The sequence below is a fragment of the Oncorhynchus clarkii genome, chromosome 23, assembly GCF_045791955.1.
Source record: "Oncorhynchus clarkii lewisi isolate Uvic-CL-2024 chromosome 23, UVic_Ocla_1.0, whole genome shotgun sequence".
Lineage (NCBI taxonomy): Eukaryota > Metazoa > Chordata > Actinopteri > Salmoniformes > Salmonidae > Oncorhynchus > Oncorhynchus clarkii.
The window spans coordinates 54,533,687-54,549,741 of record NC_092169.1 but is presented as its reverse complement, the minus strand read 5'-3'; the positions used below and the strand labels follow the sequence as shown (position 1 = coordinate 54,549,741).

General features: G+C 45.5%; 2 protein-coding genes across 2 annotated transcripts in view; both read right to left on the bottom strand.

The window, feature by feature from the left end:
- The window catches only part of LOC139381651 (testican-2-like), a 120,781-nt gene extending 114,292 nt beyond the window's left edge, over positions 1 to 6,489 (bottom strand). Inside the window, exon 1 of the mRNA XM_071125332.1 lies at positions 6,194 to 6,489. Coding sequence (XP_070981433.1) covers positions 6,194 to 6,382 — 189 coding nt within the window. The 5' untranslated portion in view covers positions 6,383 to 6,489. The remainder of the gene's footprint in view (positions 1 to 6,193) is intronic.
- A 9,002-nt stretch (positions 6,490 to 15,491) lies between these two features.
- The window catches only part of LOC139382066 (activating signal cointegrator 1 complex subunit 1), a 33,016-nt gene continuing 32,452 nt past the window's right edge, over positions 15,492 to 16,055 (bottom strand). Inside the window, exon 10 of the mRNA XM_071126035.1 lies at positions 15,492 to 15,594. The gene's annotated coding sequence lies outside the window, so the exon portion shown is untranslated. The remainder of the gene's footprint in view (positions 15,595 to 16,055) is intronic.

The window sequence follows — 16,055 nt, the reverse complement described above, 5'->3', positions numbered from 1 at the left end:
GCTAAAGCCCGAGAAAGCGATGCACCTCATACCTCCAACTAAAGTGGGTCTGTGAAGCAGGAAGAATGTAAGGAAGCAGAAAGACACAATTCTTCAAGCTCTCTGTTTTAACTATTTACAATAACCTTGATTGAACTAGGCAAGTCAGTTAAGAACTAATTCTTATTTATAATGACAGCTTAGGAACAGTGGAATAACTGCCTTGTTCAGGGGCAGAACGACCGATTTTAACCTTGTCAGCTCGGGGATTCGATCTAGCAACCTTTCAGGCTACTGCCCCAACGCTCTAACCACTAGGCTACCTGCCGCCCCAAAAGGTTACAATGACGGCCTACACCAGGCAAACCCGGACGACGCTGGGCCAATTGTGCGCCGCCCTGTGGGACTCCCAATCACAGCCGGATGTGATACAGCCTGGATCCTAAAAGAGGATGTTGACTAGCTTCCAGACTGTCTAGGATATAAATTAATGATGTGCTATAGGAAAAGGAAGCTCAACTCTCTATCCAGTTGCCATCCATCCTCACACACTGCATTCGGTCTCTTGCCGCAGCACTTGAGGAGATGACGGTGTCTGTGTGCACATTCTGACTACAGAGAGTGACTTTAAGTGATGTATTTTGCAATATGAGAGCTGCTGTGGTAGCGACTGAAAAGGTTGACATGCCAAATCCCCACAGAGTCACAGTGTGATGACAAGGTTGACTTGTAACGTCATCAGCACTCATAATGAGTCCTTAGTAGACCCTGCTGTGTAGGAGACACATAGACACACACACACACACACACAGACAGACACAGACAGACAGACTGAAATACAGATACACAGACAGACCGACCGACAGAGACAGACAGACAGCCACACAGACAGACAGACAGACACACACAGACAGACAGAGAGATTGACAGACAGACACAGAAATACAGATACACTGACCAACCGACAGACAGATTCTGTATCTTCCATGCAAGCATCTGTTGGCGTCAATGTTTTCACTTCGGTTCAGAGATAATCTGCTCATTATCTCTTAGTTAGATGATGCATCTCAGTGCAGTCCTCTGTGGCTCAGTTGGTGGAGCACTGTGGCTTTGGTGCTTGCAACACCAGGAGAGTGAGTTCCATTCATGCAGGCACCACTCATTAGAAAATGGATGAAAGCTTTGGAAACTCGGCTTTGGATAAAATTGGTCTCGCCCTGCCATCACAATGCTGCTATGCTGTAGATCAGGGGTTCACAAACTTGGTCCTGGGGCCCCTCCTGGGTGCGTTTTTTGTTCAAAGATTGATGACGAGTTGGTTATTTGAAACAGCTGTGTTTAAAGACCCTGCTGTAGAACCACAGATTCTAAGTATCCTTCCACTGAGACCAAGGCTGCATCCCAAAAGGAACCCTATTCCAATGACACCCTATTCCAATGGCACCCTATTCCAATGGCACCCTATTCCAATGGCACCCTATTCCAATGACACCCTATTCCAATGGCACCCTATTCCAATGGCACCCTATTCCAATGGCACCCTATTCCAATGGCACCCTATTCCAAATGGCACCCTATTCCAATGGCACCCTATTCCAATGGCATCCTATTCCAATGGCACCCTATTCCAAATGGCACCCTATTCCAATGGCACCCTATTCCAATGGCACCCTATTCCAATGGCACCCTATCCCAAATGGCACCCTATTCCAATGGCACCCTATTCCAATGGCACCCTATTCCCTTTTTACCAGAGCCGTCAGAAAGGATTCACTCCCCTTTGACTTTTCACACATCTTGTTGTGTCACAGCCTGAATTTAAAATGGATTCCATTGAGATGTTTCCATCACTGACCTACACACAAGGCAAAGAAGGCCACCTATTGGTAGATGGGTAAAAAAAAAAATTAAAAGCAGACATTTAATATCCCTTTGAGCATGATGGTTATTATTTACACTTTGGATGGTGTATCAATACACCCAGTCACTACAAAGATACTGGCGTCCTTCCTAACTCAGTTGCCGGAGAGGAAGGAAACCGCTCAGGGATTTCACCATGAGGTAAATGGTGTCTTTAAAACTGTTACAGAGTTTAATGGCTGTGATAAGAGAAAACTGAGGATGGATAAACAACATTGTAGTTAATCCACAATACACACTAAATGACAGAGTGAAATGAAGGATGCCTGTACAGAATACAAATATTCCAAAACATGCATCCTGTTTGCAACAAGGCACTAATGTAATACTGCAACACATGTGGCAAAGCAATTCATTTTTTGTCCTGAATATGGTGTTATGTTTGGGGCAAATCCAATACAACACATTACTTAGTACCACTCTCCATATTTTCAAGCATAATGGTGCCTGCATCATGTTATTGGTATCCTTGTAATCGTTAAGAACTGGGGTGTTTTTCAGGATAAAATAATACACTGAATGGAGCTAAGCACTGGCAAAATCCTAGAGGAAAACCTGGTTTAATCTGCTTTCCACCAGACACTGGGAGACAAATTCACCTTTCATCAGGACAACAAATTAAAAACAATGTCAAATCTACACTGGAGTTGCTTACCAAGAAGACAGTAAATGTTCCTCAGTGTCCGAGTTACAGTGTTTACTTAAATATACTTGGAAATATATGGCAAGACCTGAAAATGGTTGTCTAGCAATGATCAACAACCAATTTGACAGAGCTTGAAGAATTTCTAGTAGTATAATGGGCAAATGTTGCACAATCCAGGTGTGGAAAGCTCTTAGAGACTCACCCAGAAAGACTCACAGCTGTATTCGCTGCCAAAGGTGCATCGGTAAAGTTTTGATTCTAGGGTGTGAATAATTATGTAAATGATAGCCTGGTTCCTCTCTAGGTTTCTTCCTAGGTTCTGGCCTTTCTAGAGAGTTCTTCCGAGCCACTGTGCTTCTACATCTGCATTGCTTGCTGTTTGGGGTTTTAGTCTGGGTTTCTGTATAGCACTTTGAGACATCAGCTGATGTAAGAAGGGCTTTATAAATACATTTGATTGATTGATGAGATATTTATGTACTTAATTTGTATTTATTTATCTAAAAACGTGTTTTCACTGTCATTATGGGATATTGTGTGTACATACAGTAGGTGGGTGAGGGAGAAAAACAACAATTTAATTAATTTTGAATTCAGGCTGTAAATAAGTCAAGGGGTGTGAATAATTTCTGAAGGCCCTGGATAGGGAAGTATATAGGGAATACGGTTCCATTTGGGACACTCCCTAAGTATCCTTCCCTGGCATTGAGATGAAGCCATGTGTTGTGTTCCTGTCCTTGGCACTGAGGGGGAGTCCTCAGCTCAGTCTCCACCGTACAAACAGTGACGCACACACACACACAGAGAGAGACAGACTGACACACACACACACACACACAGAGAGACAGACTGACACACACACATAGAGAGACAGACTGACACACACACACACAGAGAGAGACAGACTGACACACACACAGCGAGAGAGACAGACTGACACACACACAGAGAGAGACAGACTGACACACACAGAGAGAGACAGACTGACACACACAGAGAGAGACAGACTGACACACACAGAGAGAGACAGACTGACACACACAGAGAGAGACAGACTGACACACACACAGAGAGAGACAGACTGACACACACAGAGAGAGACTGACTGACACACACACAGAGAGACAGACTGACACACACACAGAGAGACAGACTGACACACACACAGCGAGAGAGACAGACTGACACACACACACACAGAGACAGACTGACACACACAGTCTTTTGCCCACTGTCTGGTCTGGTGCCATTGTGCCACACAAGTGGATCCCCTTTTTCCTGTCATGTGATTGGCTGGGTTTGGGAGCGTGACAGGAGAGAATGAATCGAGTCTCTCTAAAAAGAAATAAATAAACAAACAAACAAACAAACAAACAAAAAAATAAATACATACATAAAATAATAAATAAAGACAAATAAACAAATAAATAAAAACAAAACAATAAATAAATCAAGCAGAACTTACAGCTTATAACCAACCGGACAGGGAGTCCACAGGGTGAGTCATGGGCCGGACAGGGAGTCCACAGGGTGAGTCATGGGCTGGACAGGGAGTCCACAGGGTGAGTCATGGGCTGGACAGGGAGTCCACAGGGTGAGTCATGGGCTGGACAGGGAGTCCACAGGGTGAGTCATGGGCTGGACAGGGAGTCCACAGGGTGAGTCATGGGCTGGACAGCGAGTCCACAGGGTGAGTCATGGGCTGGACAGGGAGTCCACAGGGTGAGTCATGGGCTGGACAGGGAGTCCACAGGGTGAGTCATGGGCTGGACAGCGAGTCCACAGGGTGAGTCATGGGCCGGACAGCGAGTCCACAGGGTGAGTCATGGGCCGGACAGCGAGTCCACAGGGTGAGTCATGGGCTGGACAGCGAGTCCACAGGGTGAGTCATGGGCTGGACAGCGAGTCCACAGGGTGAGTCATGGGCTGGACAGCGAGTCCACAGGGTGAGTCATGGGCTGGACAGCGAGTCCACAGGGTGAGTCATGGGCCGGACAGCGAGTCCACAGGGCGAGTCATGGGCCGGACAGCGAGTCCACAGGGTGAGTCATGGCCCGGACAGCGAGTCCACAGGGTGAGTCATGGGCCGGACAGCGAGTCCACAGGGTGAGTCATGGGCTGGACAGCGAGTCCACAGGGTGAGTCATGGGCCGGACAGCGAGTCCACAGGGTGAGTCATGGGCCGGACAGCGAGTCCACAGGGCGAGTCATGGGCCGGACAGCGAGTCCACAGGGTGAGTCATGGCCCGGACAGCGAGTCCACAGGGTGAGTCACGGGCCGGACAGCGAGTCCACAGGGTGAGTCATGGGCTTGTTTTCTCTGTGTGTTGCCTCTTGTGTTTCTTCAACAGTCTCCGACTATAGAGGCAGATTTTATAAGCAGCGGGCAACCAGAGACATAAATATTGACCAGCAAATACATTCTCTACCCAATGCCCTGGTTTTATTATCAATCAATGTTACCCACGTCAGGATTTAATATCAATCAAAGTTACCCACGAACAACTGGTTAAAAGTAGTGCAAGATATAGGGAACACACACACACACACACACACACACACACACACAGTAAATCGTTTTCCACTTTACAAAAGACGAGGCAGATCAACTATGACACTGGGCATTATATCAAGCACTTTGTATTGCAACCCCACTGTATGATTTGTGTCGGGATCAACAACCTCCCATCTATCAACATTGCAATAGACGTCGGTGTTGTGTTAACTATAGACTAGTGTATCATTGTCCTTCAGAATAAGCCTATTACGAGAATATCTGTCCAAATGTGTCCGTGGGCATTTTCTACGCAACTAATACGTTATTGTGTAGGGCTGTGCATTGAATAACTGTGTATTGATTTAGACTAGCGCAGAAATGAAGGAGTAGACATTATTTAGGAAAAAATGAAGTGGGGCTCTATACTACTGTAACGCCAACTCGGTTTATATCGACATGACATGATGTTAGAAATCGATTAAGTCTGGAATAACAACCCAGCAAGTTAAAACATACAAGTGCATAACATGCTGCTAGAGCCTAACCAAAGCGTGTCTTATACACAGGGCGGGGTAGCCTGGGGAGGGGGGGACCAGTAACCGAAAGGTTGTTAGATCGAATCCCCGAGCTGACAAGGTACAAATCTGTCGTTCTGCCCCTGAACAGGCAGTTAACCCACTGTTCCTAGGCCGTCATTGTAAATAAGAATTTGTTCTTAACTGACTTGCCTAGTTAAATAAAGGTTAAAAAAAATAATAGCCTACACCTTATGACGAACTAATATATATATATATATATATATATAAAGCAGCAGATTCCACATAATGAAGCGTTGTTATAGTAACTGTATTATTATAACCTTTAGAATTGCATTCATGAGGTGAATTTGCGTTGTATTCATGTTGCCGTTGCATGTTATTGTTGCCTATCAGTGAGGCGCATTCAAGAGCGGGTCAACTGTGCCGCGCAATTAGCTACATTACCTGTCTGGTTATAAACATATCACCTCCGTTACTGCCTAGGGTTACCATCAGGTTACGACACACCCGGTGGCCTAGTCTATTCGTTCAACCTCACATCATTAGCCTACAGCGTAATATTTTCAATTTTATTCCAAACAAAATAGTATTCATTTAAAATAGCCAACTCACGTCTCTGAAGCGATTCCAGTGTTTGATCTTCCGGCTGTACTGAGAAATGGTTGATAGCCATTGCTTATCTTCCATGAAATTCCCTGCTTTTTCTCCCTCTTTCCCACCTTTCACTTCCACCTGCATCGATGTGCCGAACAGCACGACGGCTGGCAGCAGGAGGCAAACCACATCTCTCATCCCGACCATATTTGTGTTGCTGTTTTAGTAGCCGCTATATCTTATCCTGTCCTCTAAACCAAGGTTTTAACGATGCGATGTAGCCAGGCAGCCCGACTCGAATAGACTACGCGTTTCTCATAGACGAGTTTACAGCAGTGCGATCAGGGCAGAGCGAGCATGAATATGAGAGAGAGAGAGAGACGCCAGTGAAATATTATTCTAAACCGTGTTTCTAATTGAATGAGTGAAGCCAGCAATAGCCTAAAATGCATTTGACTCTTCCATTTAGTAGTCTAGTATACAAACAACACTGTCATACAATACTGTACTTTGGATGGTTATTTGGTCTTAATTAACAAGTAAAACATGTTTTAAAGTGTTTATCCCTCTTCTTATTGTCCTACTTGTCTTTAGTCTACCAAATAGAAATGTATGAATTATTGAGTCGTGCCAGCACACAGTCACAGTCACAGAACTGATAGAAATGTATGAATTATTGAGTGTACCAGCACACAGTCACAGGACTGATAGAAATGTATGAATTATTGAGTCGTGCCAGCACACAGTCACAGAACTGATAGAAATGTATGAATTATTGAGTCGTACCAGCACACAGTCACAGGACTGATAGAAATGTATGAATTATTGAGTCGTGCCAGCACACAGTCACAGGACTGATAGAAATGTATGAATTATTGAGTCGTACCAGCACACAGTCACAGGACTGGTAGAAATGTATGAATTATTGAGTCGTGCCAGCACACAGTCACAGAACTGATAGAAATGTATGAATTATTGAGTCGTACCAGCACACAGTCACAGGACTGATAGAAATGTATGAATTATTGAGTCGTGCCAGCACACAGTCACAGGACTGATAGAAATGTTTGAATTATTGAGCAGTACCAGCACACAGTCACAGAACTGATAGAAATGTATGAATTATTGAGCCGTACCAGCACACAGTCACAGTCACAGAACTGATAGAAATGTATGAATTATTGAGTCGTGCCAGCACACAGTCACAGAAATAATAGAATGTATGAATTATTGAGTCGTACCAGCACACAGTCACAGTCACAGAACTGATAGAAATGTATGAATTATTGAGTCGTACCAGCACACAGAACTGATAGAAATGTATGAATTATTGAGTCGTGCCAGCACAGTCACAGAACTGATAGAAATGTATGAATTATTGAGTCGTACCAGCACACAGTCACAGAACTGATATAAATGTATGAATTATTGAGTCGTACCAGCACACAGTCACAGAAGCAGTCACCGAAGCAGTCACAGTCACAGTCACAGAAGCAGTCACCGAAGCAGTCACAGTCACAGTCACAGAAGCAGTCACAGAAGCAGTCACAGAAGCAGTCACAGAAGCAGTCACAGTCACAGTCACAGAAGCAGTCACAGAAGCAGTCACAGAAGCAGTCACAGTCACAGTCACAGAAGCAGTCACAGAAGCAGTCACAGTCACAGTCACAGAAGCAGTCACAGAAGCAGTCCTTTACCCTTATTGATCGATGTGTTTTCTCTTCACTGCACCAGTCATGTGACACACTGTACATAATGACAATTAGTTGAATCAACTAGATTTGTTTTTACTTTGCTTATTGAGAAGTTAGGCCCGTTCCAGGACGGCCAGCTGTGAACGTCAACATTATGTGGCCCTTGCCAAGACGTGGTAATTAGCATTTCATCATCAATCATGTCATAATCATGCTGAACAAACTACAGAACTGCAGGAAGAGCGGAGATCCTTTTGATCGAACATACTGTGGTGCTAGCTAGACTGCAGCAGTGTGCCTGTGTGTGTGTGTGTGTGTGTGTGTGTGTGTGTGTGTGTGTGTGTGTGTGTGTGTGTGTGTGTGTGTGTGTGTGTGTGTGTGATTGCGTGTGTGTGTGTGTGTGATTGCGTGTGTGTGTGTGTGTGTGCGCACGTGTGTGTGTGTGATTCAAATCAAATCAAATCAAATTTTATTTGTCACATACACATGGTTAGCAGATGTTAATGCGAGTGTAGCGAAATGCTTGTGCTTGTGCTTGATTGCGTGTGTGTGTGTGTGTGTGTGTATGTGTGCACGCATCGCAACAGCAGCTGTGGGACCAGCAATCTAGTAAATAGGACAACATAGTACTGATGAGGGTGGTTAACCATGTTAGAGGGGAGACTCAGACCAGGACAACATAGTACTGATGAGGGTGGTTAACCATGTTAGTGGGGAGACTCAGACCAGGACAACATAGTACTAATGAGGGTGGTTAACCATGTTAGAGGGGAGACTCAGACCAGGACAACATAGTACTGATGAGGGTGGTTCACCATGTTAGTGGGGAGACTCAGACCAGGACAACATAGTACTGATGAGGGTTAAATCTGGTTCACCATGTTAGAGGGGAGACTCAGACCAGGACAACATAGTACTGATGAGGGTGGTTCACCATGTTAGAGGGGAGACTCAGACCAGGACATGGATGACAGGTCTGGTTGAGACCAGGCTCCAATCTACAGGTCGTCTGCTCTAATCCATCAACAGCCATAGTAGTGGTCACACGGTGGACGAGGCAGACATACTATGAGGGGGCTGACTCCCAAAATGGCGCCCTATTCTCTATATAGTGTACTACTTTTGACCAGAGCCATTTGAACCCTATTTAAAGGTAGTAGTAGATCACTATGAAGGGAATAGGGTGCATGTTTGGGATATAACCTATTACTGCTGCCAGAGCAGGGGAATCTGAGAAAGCCTATCTCTTGTGGAATAGATACATGTCCGTGGGCATCCAGGAGATTACAGTGATGTGGACTAGTGACAGCAGTAACATGTGAAGTAGAGATTACAGTGATGTGGACTAGTGACAGTAGTAACATGTGAATACAGATTACAGTGATGTGGACTAGTGACAGCAGTAACATGTGAAGTAGAGATCACAGTGATGTGGACTAGTGACAGCAGTAACATGTGAAGTAGAGATCACAGTGATGTGGACTAGTAACAGCAGTAACAAACTCAGCAAAAAAAGAAACGTCCCTTTTTCAGGACCCTGTCTTTCAAAGATAATTAGTAAAATCCAAATAACTTCACAGATCTTCGTTGTAAAGGGTTTAAACACTGTTTCCCAGGCTTGTTCAATGAACCATTAACAATTAATGAACATGTATCTGTGGAACGGTCGTTAAGACACTAACAGCTTCCAGACGGTAGGCAATTAAGGTCACAGTTATGAAAACGTAGGACACTAAAGAGGCATTTCTACTGACTATGAAAAACACCAAAAGAAAAATTAGGCATGCTGCAAGGAGGCATGAGGACTGCAGATGTGGCCAGGGCAATAAATTGCAATGTCCGTACTGTGAGACGCCTAAGACAGCGCTACGGGGAGACAGGACAGACAGCTGATCGTCCTTGTAGTGGCAGACCACGTGTAACAACACCTCCAAACGATCGGTACATCGGAACATCACACCTGCGGGAGAGGTACAGGTTGGCAACAACAACTGCCCGAGATACACCAGGAACACACAATCCCTCCATCAGTGCTCAGACTCTCCGCAATAAGCTGAGAGAGGCTGGACTGAGGGCTTGTAGGCCTGTTGTAAGGCAGGTCCTCACCAGACATCACTGGCAACAACGTCGCCTATGGGCACAAACCCACTGTCGCTGGACCAGACAGGACTGGCAAAAAGTGCTCTTCACTGACGAGTCGCGGTTTTGTCTCACCAGGGGTGATGGTCAGATTCACGTTTATCGTAGAAGGAATGAGCGTTACACCGAGGCCTGTACTCTGGAGCGGGATCGATTTGGAGGTAGAGGGTCCGTCATAGTCTGAGGCGGTGTGTCACAGCATCATCGGACTGAGCTTGTTGTCATTGCTGGCAATCTCAACGCTGTGCGTTACAGGGAAGACATCCAACTCCCTCATGTGGTACCATTCCTGCAGGCTCATCCTGACATGACCCTCCAGCATGACAATGCCACCAGCCATACTGCTCGTTCTGTGCATGATTTCCTACAAGACAGGAATGCCAGTGTTCTGCCATGGCCAGTGAAGAGCCCGGATCTCAATCCCATTGAGCACGTCTGCGACCTGTTGGATCGGAGGGTGAGGGCTAGGGCCATTCCCCCCAGAAATGTCCGGGAACTTGCAGGTTCCTTGGTGGAAGAGTGGGTTAATATCTCACAGCAAGAACTGGCAAATCTGGTGCAGTCCATGAGGAGGAGATACACTGCAGTACTTAATGCAGCTGGTGGCCACAACAGATACTGACTGTTACTTTTGATTTTGACCTCCCCCCTTTGTTCAGGGACACATTATTCCATTTATGTTAGTCACATGTCTGTGGAACTTGTTCAGTGTATGTTTCAGCTGTTGAATCTTGTTATGTTCATACAAATATTGACACATGTTAAGTTTGCTGAAAATTAACACAGTTGACAGGTAGAGGACGTTTCTTTTTTTGCTGAGTTTAAGAGGTAGCAGCAGCTCTCTCTGGAATAAATAATTGTTCTTATTACCCCCATGTGGATGTTGTGAGTCCCATATGTCCTGAGTGGGAGAACCTTGGACCCGCGTCCCAAGGTTCTCGGGGCGGCAGGGTAGCCTAGTGGTTAGCGTGCTGGACTAGTAACCGGAAGGTTGCAAGTTCAAATCCCCGAACAAGGTACAAATCTGTCGGTCTGCCCCTGAACAGGCCGTCACTGAAAATAAGAATTTGTTCTTAACTGACTTGCCGAGTTAAATTAAGATAAATCAAAACAATCACACCTTTTCCCCCTATGTAGTGCTCTACATTCAACCAGGGCCCTCAGACCTAGGGGGCATCCCAAATGACTCCTATTCCATGGTCAGAAGTCATGCATTATAAAAGGAATAGAGCAGCATTTGGGACACACATCGAAGTGGAATAATCAAGTGAGATGCTGCATAAAAGCCGGGCCATAATTTAGGTTCAGTCAATTATTTCTAGCGAGGAGGAGGGAAGAAAGTCTCAGAAATAATATTTTTGCCAGGGAAGACATTTTATTTAGCAGTTTTATCATATTCCCCTCACGTCTGTCTCTTGAGGTGAGCTGTGGAAGAGCTGATGAGTTTAATTGAAATGCTGGATTAATTGATGTCATCTCGGACTCTCTTTCTCCCTCCCTCTCTCTTCCTTCTCTCCCTCTCTCTTCTCTTTGTCTCCCTCTTCTCTGTCTCCCTCTTCTCTGTCTCCCTCTTCTCTGTCTCCCTCTCTTCTCTTTGGCTCCCTCTCTTCTCTTTGTCTCCCTCTCTTCTCTTTGTCTCCCTCTCTTCTCTTTGTCTCCCCTCCCTTCTCTGTCTCCCCTCCCTTCTCTGTCTCCCTCTCTTCTCTGTCTCCCTCTCTTCTCTGTCTCCCTCTCTTCTCTGTCTCCCTCTCTTCTCTCTCTCCCTACCTCTTCTCTGTCTCCCCTCCCTTCTCTGTCTCCCTCTCTTCTCTGTCTCCCTCTCTTCTCTCTCTCCCTCTCTTCTCTCTCTCCCTCTCTCTCTTCTCTGTCTCCCTCTCTCTCTTCTCTGTCTCCCTCTCTCTCTTCTCTGTCTCCCTCTCTCTCTTCTCTGTCTCCCTCTCTCTTCTCTCTCTCCCTCTCTCTCTTCTCTGTCTCCCTCTCTCTTCTCTGTCTCCCTCTCTCTTCTCTGTCTCCCTCTCTTCTCTGTCTCCCTCTCTTCTCTGTCTCCCTCTCTTCTCTGTCTCCCTCTCTTCTCTGTCTCCCTCTCTTCTCTGTCTCCCTCTCTTCTCTGTCTCCCTCTCTTCTCTCTCTCCCTCCCCCTTCTCTGTCTCCCCTCCCTTCTCTGTCTCCCTCTCTTCTCTGTCTCCCTCTCTTCTCTCTCTCCCTCCCTCTTCTCTGTCTCCCCTCCCTTCTCTGTCTCCCTCTCTTCTCTCTCTCCCTCTCTTCTCTCTCTCCCTCTCTCTCTTCTCTGTCTCCCTCTCTCTTCTCTGTCTCCCTCTCTTCTGTATCCCTCTCTTCTCTCTCTTCTGTCTCCCTCTCTTCTCTCTCTCCGTCTCCCTCTCTCTCCTGTCTCCCTCTCTTCTCTCTCTCCGTCTCCCTCTCTTCTCTCTCTGTCTCCCTCTCTCTTCTCTGTCTCCCTCTCTCTTCTCTGTCTCCCGCTCTTCTCGGTCTCCCTCTCTTCTCTGTCTCCCTCTCTCTTCTCTGTCTCCCTCTCTTCTCTCTCTCCCTCTCTCTCTTCTCTCTCTTCTCTCTCTCCCTCTCTCCCTCTCTCTCTTCGTCTCCCTCTCTTCTCTCTCTCCGTCTCCCTCTCTCTTCTGTCTCCCTCTCTCTTCTCTGTCTCCCTCTCTTCTCTGTCTCCCTCTCTTCTCTGTCTCCCTCTCTTGTCTGTCTCCCCCTCTCTTCTCTGTCTCCCCCTCTTCTCTGTCTCCCCCTCTTCTCTGTCTCCCCCTCTTCTCTGTCTCCCCCTCTTGTCTGTCTCCCTCTCTTCTCTGTCTCCCCCTCTCTTCTGTCTCCCTCTCCTCTGTCTCCCTCCCTCTCCCTTCTGTAGAACCATCATTAAAGTCATCTAACCTCCTCTGTGAGCATAATCAGTTTACACAAAGGACCAAGTCGAGGGCAGAAACACTTAATGTGAATAACACCGACTGACGACACACTTCAAAATGGAATCATCTACAAAATGTGAATACATTAAACCCACCATCCTATTGAATGTAGTGAAGATGTGATGGTTAGCAGGTCATAATATCATACTTTCATTTAGTGCAACCTGTTTTGCTTTCTCTTATAGTAAACACACATTGTCTATGAAAAACCTCACCTAACGACAAGCATTGAGTCCTGTCAACCAGCCAATTCATTATGAAAAGCCTCACCTAACGACAAGCATTGAGTCCTGTCAGCCAGCCAATTCATTATGAAAAGCCTCACCTAACGACAAGCATTGAGTCCTGTCAACCAGCCAATTCATTATGAGAAGCCTCACCTAACGACAAGCATTGAGTCCTGTCAGCCAGCCAATTCATTATGAAAAACCTCACCTAACGACAAGCATTGAGTCCTGTCAACCAGCCAAATCATTATGAAAAGCCTCACCTAACGACAAGCATTGAGTCCTGTCAGCCAGCCAATTCATTATGAAAAGCCTCACCTAACGACAAGCATTGAGTCCTGTCAACCAGCCAATTCATTATGAGAAGCCTCACCTAACGACAAGCATTGAGTCCTGTCAACCAGCCAATTCATTATGAAAAGCCTCACCTAACGACAAGCATTGAGTCCTGTCAACCAGCCAATTCATTATGAAAAGCCTCACCTAACGACAAGCATTGAGTCCTGTCAACCAGCCAATTCATTATGAAAAGATTAACATGCACAAGTTTGAATAATTTGTCTGTTTATTATTAAAATATATTTTTTTACAGATTAATCTCATATCACAATAGTGGAACCTTATGCCATAGAGGGAAAAAATATCAAAACCAAATGTTACCCCAATGTGTCATTACCCCAATGTGTCATTACCCCCAATGTGTCATTACCCCAATGTGTCATCAACCCCAATGTGTCATTACCCCAATGTGTCATTACCCCAATGTGTCATTACCCCAATGTGTCATTACCTCAATGTGTCATTAACCCAATGTGTCATTACCCCAATGTGTCATTAACCCCAATGTGTCATTACCCCAATGTGTCATTACCCCAATGTGTCATTAACCCCAATGTGTCATTAACCCCAATGTGTCATTAACCCAATGTGTCATTAACCCAATGTGTCATTACCCCAATGTGTCATTAACCCCAATGTGTCATTAACCCCAATGTGTCATTACCCCAATGTGTCATTACCCCAATGTGTCATTACCCAAATGTGTCATTAACCCAATGTGTCATTACCCCAATGTGTCATTAACCCAATGTGTCATTAACCCAATGTGTCATTAACCCCAATGTGTCATTACCCCAATGTGTCATTAACCCCAATGTGTCATTACCCCAATGTGTCATTACCCCCAATGTGTCATTACCCCCAATGTGTCATTAACCCCAATGTGTCATTAACCCAATGTGTCATTAACCCCAATGTGTCATTACCCCAATGTGTCATTACCCCAATGTGTCATTACCCCAATGTGTCATTACCCCAATGTGTCATTACCCCAATGTGTCATTACCCCAATGTGTCATTAACCCAATGTGTCATTACCCCAATGTGTCATTAACCCAATGTGTCATTACCCCAATGTGTCATTAACCCCAATGTGTCATTAACCCCAATGTGTCATTAACCCCAATGTGTCATTACCCCAATGTGTCATTACCCCAATGTGTCATTACCCAAATGTGTCATTAACCCAATGTGTCATTAACCCCAATGTGTCATTACCTCAATGTGTCATTACCTCAATGTGTCATTAAACCCAATGTGTCATTAATCCAATGTGTCATTAACCCCAATGTGTCATTAACCCCAATGTGTCATTACCCCAATGTGTCATTACCCCAATGTGTCATTACCCAAATGTGTCATTAACCCAATGTGTCATTAACCCCAATGTGTCATTAATCCAATGTGTCATTAATCCCAATGTGTCATTAATCCCAATGTGTCATTAACCCAATGTGTCAATCATATAATCACGTTGTTTTCAGGCCTTCAACTCCAGTTGAAACGTAAACACTTCAGGAAGACACGTTTTTAAATCAGGAAGCACGTGACTGGGGGAGATGGAGCACGATGTCCCACGGAAATGAAGGCCAGCATTTTCTGACACAATTCCACTGGCATTTGATTGGCCTGCAGCCAAGTGCACGGTGACAGGGACATCCTAGAGTTTTCTGACACGGTGACAGGGACATCCTAGAGTTTTCTGACATGGTGACAGGGACATCCTAGAGTTTTCTGACATGGTGACAGGGACATCCTAGAGTTCCTGACACGGTGACAGGGACATCCTAGAGTTCCTGACACGGTGACAGGGACATCCTAGAGTTCCTGACATGGTGACAGGGACATCCTAGAGTTTCCTGACATGGTGACAGGGACATCCTAGAGTTTCCTGACATGGTGACAGGGACATCCTAGAGTTTCCTGACATGGTGACAGGGACATCTTAGAGTTCCTGACACGGTGACAGGGACATCCTAGAGTTCTTGACACGGTGACAGGGACATCCGAGAGTTTTCTGACATGTCCACCTTGTAACCCGGTCCTTCATCTCTGCAGGTCCAGTCCACCTTGAAGCTTCATCGTTCACCTCTGACCTGCGAGACACAATCGACATCGACATTGAACAGAACAGTACAAGATGCAGAGGAAACATTCATGGACTCAACATTAAAGTGGAACATTTTTTTACTCAAACATTACAGCAACAATGGCTCTGAGTGAGACCCCCACGGCAAATGAGAAATGCATCCGTGTCTGTATCCCAAATGGCACCCTATTCCCTATATAGTGCACTACTTTAGACCAGAGCCCTATAGAACCCTATTCCCTATATAGTGCACTACTTTAGACTAGAGCCCTATAGAACCCTATTCCCTATATAGTGCACTACTTTAGCCCAGAGCCCTATAGAACCCTATTCCCTATATAGAGCACTACTTTAGACCAGGGCCCTTTGGTCCTATGAACCCTATGCTATAGGCCCCGGTCAAAAGTAGTGCACTATATAGGGAATAGGTTGCCATTTTGGAGCGTAGCCTCAGTGACTCATAATGCT